The sequence below is a fragment of the Sinocyclocheilus grahami genome, unplaced genomic scaffold (assembly GCF_001515645.1).
Source record: "Sinocyclocheilus grahami isolate Dianchi unplaced genomic scaffold, SAMN03320097.WGS_v1.1 scaffold285.1, whole genome shotgun sequence".
Lineage (NCBI taxonomy): Eukaryota > Metazoa > Chordata > Actinopteri > Cypriniformes > Cyprinidae > Sinocyclocheilus > Sinocyclocheilus grahami.
The window spans coordinates 1,517,637-1,521,887 of record NW_015505464.1 but is presented as its reverse complement, the minus strand read 5'-3'; the positions used below and the strand labels follow the sequence as shown (position 1 = coordinate 1,521,887).

At 39.2% G+C, this 4,251-nt stretch overlaps 1 protein-coding gene across 2 annotated transcripts in view; it reads right to left on the bottom strand.

The window, feature by feature from the left end:
- rbms3 (RNA binding motif, single stranded interacting protein) overlaps positions 1–4,251 on the bottom strand; it is a 155,816-nt gene that overhangs the window by 37,986 nt on the left and 113,579 nt on the right. For both annotated transcript variants that reach the window (XM_016292450.1, XM_016292449.1), the window contains exon 5: positions 1,605–1,762. In XM_016292450.1, the coding sequence (XP_016147936.1) occupies positions 1,605–1,762 (158 nt within the window). The remainder of the gene's footprint in view (positions 1–1,604; positions 1,763–4,251) is intronic.

The window sequence follows — 4,251 nt, the reverse complement described above, 5'->3', positions numbered from 1 at the left end:
ATTTTATATATATATATATATATATATATATATATATATATATATATATATATATATATATATATATATATACACACACACACACACACACATACACACACACACACACACACACACACAAAGAAAAACAAGTAGATATAATAGAAAAAATAGAAAACTAGTGTTTTTTAATAAAAACAAAGATAAATAGATAAAGTAGAATGAAAATAGAATAGAAAGTGCTAGAGTTAGAGGGTAAAATAAAGATGGAACAGATTTGTTTTTAGTCGTTTCTTGAAGATGGCTAAGGACTCAGCTGCTCGGAGTACCATTTCTTCAGACATTTTTGGCCCTGTGGACTTGTAGAAAATTAGCTCTATTAAAACACACTTTTCATACTTTCACTAGTTTAATTGGTCTACTAACAATTTCCAACAGTGGATATACATTCATCACAGCCTCAACAAATGCAATTTCCACCATATTTAAAATAATGTGTTTTAATTTGGTTTGATAACATTATGCAGTTTAAATGAAATAATTGACTAATCTCATAGCTAGCATTTTATGCATAATAAATACACAGTTAAATAATATTTTCACACTTTTGAATAAATTGACAAATGTACAGCAACAACATGATTAGAAATTATGCAAAATAACCTGCTCACAAGTGATGTTTACCTTGATTTTTCTGTCTTCTCCACATATTACATATAAACCTGCTCTTCACTGACATGCCTAGTCTCTTTGGTAAACAAGTACAATAACTTCTGATAAAACTCTATTACGGCCAAAATTATGATGGACCACAAAAAAAAAGTAAAAACAAAAAAAAACAAAACAACAACAACAAAAAATATATATATTATTTAAGCTTATTTCATTATGTTTATGTTTTAAACTATATAAAATTCTTTATTAATTATTTTAAATCAACAATTCATCATTTTATACAGGATTTTTTTCTATTATGATTAAAAAGTCTGTGTCTAGGTTCAAGGGTAAACCAATTAAAACGGAATAAATTACATAAATCTATACATAAATAAATACATAAATCTAATTTAAAAAGGAGTTAAATGATGAAGGCATGGCAAAAAATTTCCAGTTCGAATGTGATCTTCATATACAAAAAATAAGTTGAAATCTATTAGTTTTAACCTCTGGGACATTAAAGTTCCTGTAATTGAAGAAACATTCTTATATGTTAATTTAGAGAATGAGAGGAGAGGGGAAGAGAGAGCGTAAGAGGGGAAATAAAGAGCGGCAGAGGTGTAATATAGTGTTTGTTCCGGGCTGCTGGGAGTCTTGATTTAGTCTGTGCTCTCTGGAGTGGCTCCTCTCCTCTGTGCGGCCCCATTCAGCTCTGCTCACCCAATCATGGCTGAACAGCTAATTGCCTGGCTGGCACACTTGTACATACACACACAGCCTCTGCTGGGATCTTTTACACAGCCAGTGACCCTGAAAACCAGCCAACCCACCCCACACGCGCCACACAAGAGAGGGGGAGAAAAGCAGGAAAAGAAAGAAACTAAGGAATGTTTTAATAGGTGCCCTCCTGAACAAAAACCCCGGCTAGTCTTGCATGGGCCAAGGAGAGTGTCGGGTGTCAAGGTTACCTGGCGAAGCCGACCCCTCGGCTGACCCCGTTGGCGTCTCGCAGTATCCGTGTGGAGATGACATGTCCGAAGGGCTTCAGCATGTTCTCCAGCTCTTGTTCATCCATTGAAACCGGGAGGTTCGAGATGTACAAGTTAGTGGGGTCCTGCTCCTGTTGCTGTGAAGAGAACACACACAGTCGAACATTAGAAATGTCAATCATCATGTAGTCACACATATTCAGACTTCAACTTATCTTTAATTGTAGTAACTTTTACTACAATGCAAACTAGTTGGGAAGGCACAGGAAGTTTGTTCCTCATTGACTTTAGAGGAAAGCCTGCAGTATGATGTGGTGAAGACCGCTGTTTTACGTGCATATGAATTGGTTCCAGAAGCCTATCGGCAGCGTTTTCGGAACCATAAAAAGGTAACGCAGCAAACCTTTGTGGAATTTGCCCGTGAAAAGGGAATTATTTTTGATAAAGGTTGTCTGCTAGTAATGTGCAAGATTTAAATTCGTTGAAAGAGCTACTGCTATTGGAAGATTTAAAAAATTGTCTGTCGGAAAGAATAGTTACGTACCTAAACGAACAATAGGTTTCCTCTCTGTCACAAGCCGCGATTCTTGCAGATGAGTATGTGTTAACGCACAAAAGTGTGTTTGTTTTAGCCAGACCAGAAAAAACGTGGATCTCACCTTCAGTTCAAAATTTGAATGTTCGTACTAAAACTAATTCAACGCAGAATAAAGAGACCCGGGAATGTTTTTATTGTCACAAGGCGGGACATCTCATTTCTGATTGTTTAATGCTTAAACGTAAGCATCAGCAAGGACAGGTAAAACCTGCTTATTTTGTCAAGACTATGTCTGAGACTATTTTAGACAAAGATGAGATTGATGCCGGGTTTAAACCATTTTTGATGAAGGGGTTGATTTCGATAAATGGTAAACCTGAGGAGCAGAAGGAGATGCAAAAAATAACCATTTAGACGGGATGTGGCCTTCTGAGCGATATAGAAATTGACCAGGAGTGCGCAAAACTCAGGTAAAGGTGAGGATACCTTGTTTACAAAGAGTCTCAGACAAAACTTTCTGAGATTCTAACCGTCCTGGGGTGTTTTGGTCTGTTCTTCCATGCTGCTTTTGCGATTGGCGACATGAGAAGCCCAGAATGGAAAGGAGACTGAAAAAGTGAGTTGTTAAAGCTGGAGGGCCTTAGCTGGGTACATCTCTACCTGTCTCTCACTCACGCACTGGTGGAATCCATTGTTGTGTTGATGGCCTCTTCTAGAGACACTGTGAGGCTGGCTAATGGGGGTCTGAGAGGATAGCGCACACAATACAGACACTGTGTGCCGCTTTTTGAAGGGGTTTAGATGTGTGTGTGTGTGTGTGTGTGCAAAGACCAAAATGAGCAGCATTAAAGCACTTGCACACTAAGAGAACATACTGCATCTGTCTCTTTGAAGCCCAGGTTAAAATGCAAAGAGGAAAAGTGTACACTGTAAAGAAGATTTTTTTTTCATGTTTGTTTTCCACAATCAAATAGATATTTTCCAAGGGGGAAAAAAACTAAATTAAGTGCATTTTGCTTAAAACAAGTAAAATGATCTGCCAGTAAGTAAAATACTCTTGTTTTAAGAATATTTTACTTACCCCACTTGCAGATAATTTTACTTGTTTTAAGCAAAATGCACTTAATTTAGTTTTTTTCCCCCCTGGAAACAAGACTAAATATCTTAAGTCAATTGTCTTATCTAGTAAAAGTATCTTGATTTAAGAATTTTTAGATATTTTGACTAGAAACAAGACAAAAATACTAAGTAAGATAAGCCATTTTTTGCAGTGATGAAGAAATTTTAATTTTTATAATTTTATATATTTGTATAAAATCTCAAATAATGTTTGATAACATTATGTGGTGGAAATGACTTTCAAAACATTTCTTTTGCAAAGAAAAACAGAAAAAACCCCCGAAAACGTCACAGGTTACGTATGTAACCCTAGTTCATCGAGGGAACGAGACGCTGCGTTGGAAAACGCTAGGGGAACGCCCTTCAGCGTGACGGGCTCTGAAACTCATGTGTAATCAGTCGAATAGATGGGCGAGACGTCACGGCGGGGGACATTATGACCAGGAAGCTATAAAAGCACGTGCGGTGAGACCAACGCCAGCTCCAGGAATGAAGCAAGCGCTGGCAGGGACGCCGGAAGTATGGCACCAAGCCGCAGTGTCTCGTCCCCTCGAGGAACTAGGGTTACATACGTAACCTGAGACGTTCCTCTTCAGGAACTCGAGCTGCGTCGGAAAATGCTAGGGGAACGAGAATGCCCACGCCGCCAGACTCCGAAGTCTCTGCCCAGTGTGGAAGATTGCACCGCTAGGGCGAGAGGACAGAAGAGCCGGGAGTGGCTCGCAAGTCTAAATCATAGAACCTAACAAAGGTGAGGGGCGTGGACCAACCCGCCGCGTTGCAGATGTCCTGCATAGGGACAGCCGCTAAAAAGGCCTTAGAGGCTGCCACACTACGTGTTGAGTGAGCCTTGACCCCTAATGGTGAGGGGAGATCAGAGGACTCATACCCGCTGGAGATGGCATCCACTATCTACCGACTGAGGGTCTGCTTAGTTGCCGGCAGACCTCTCTTAGGGGGACCATAACA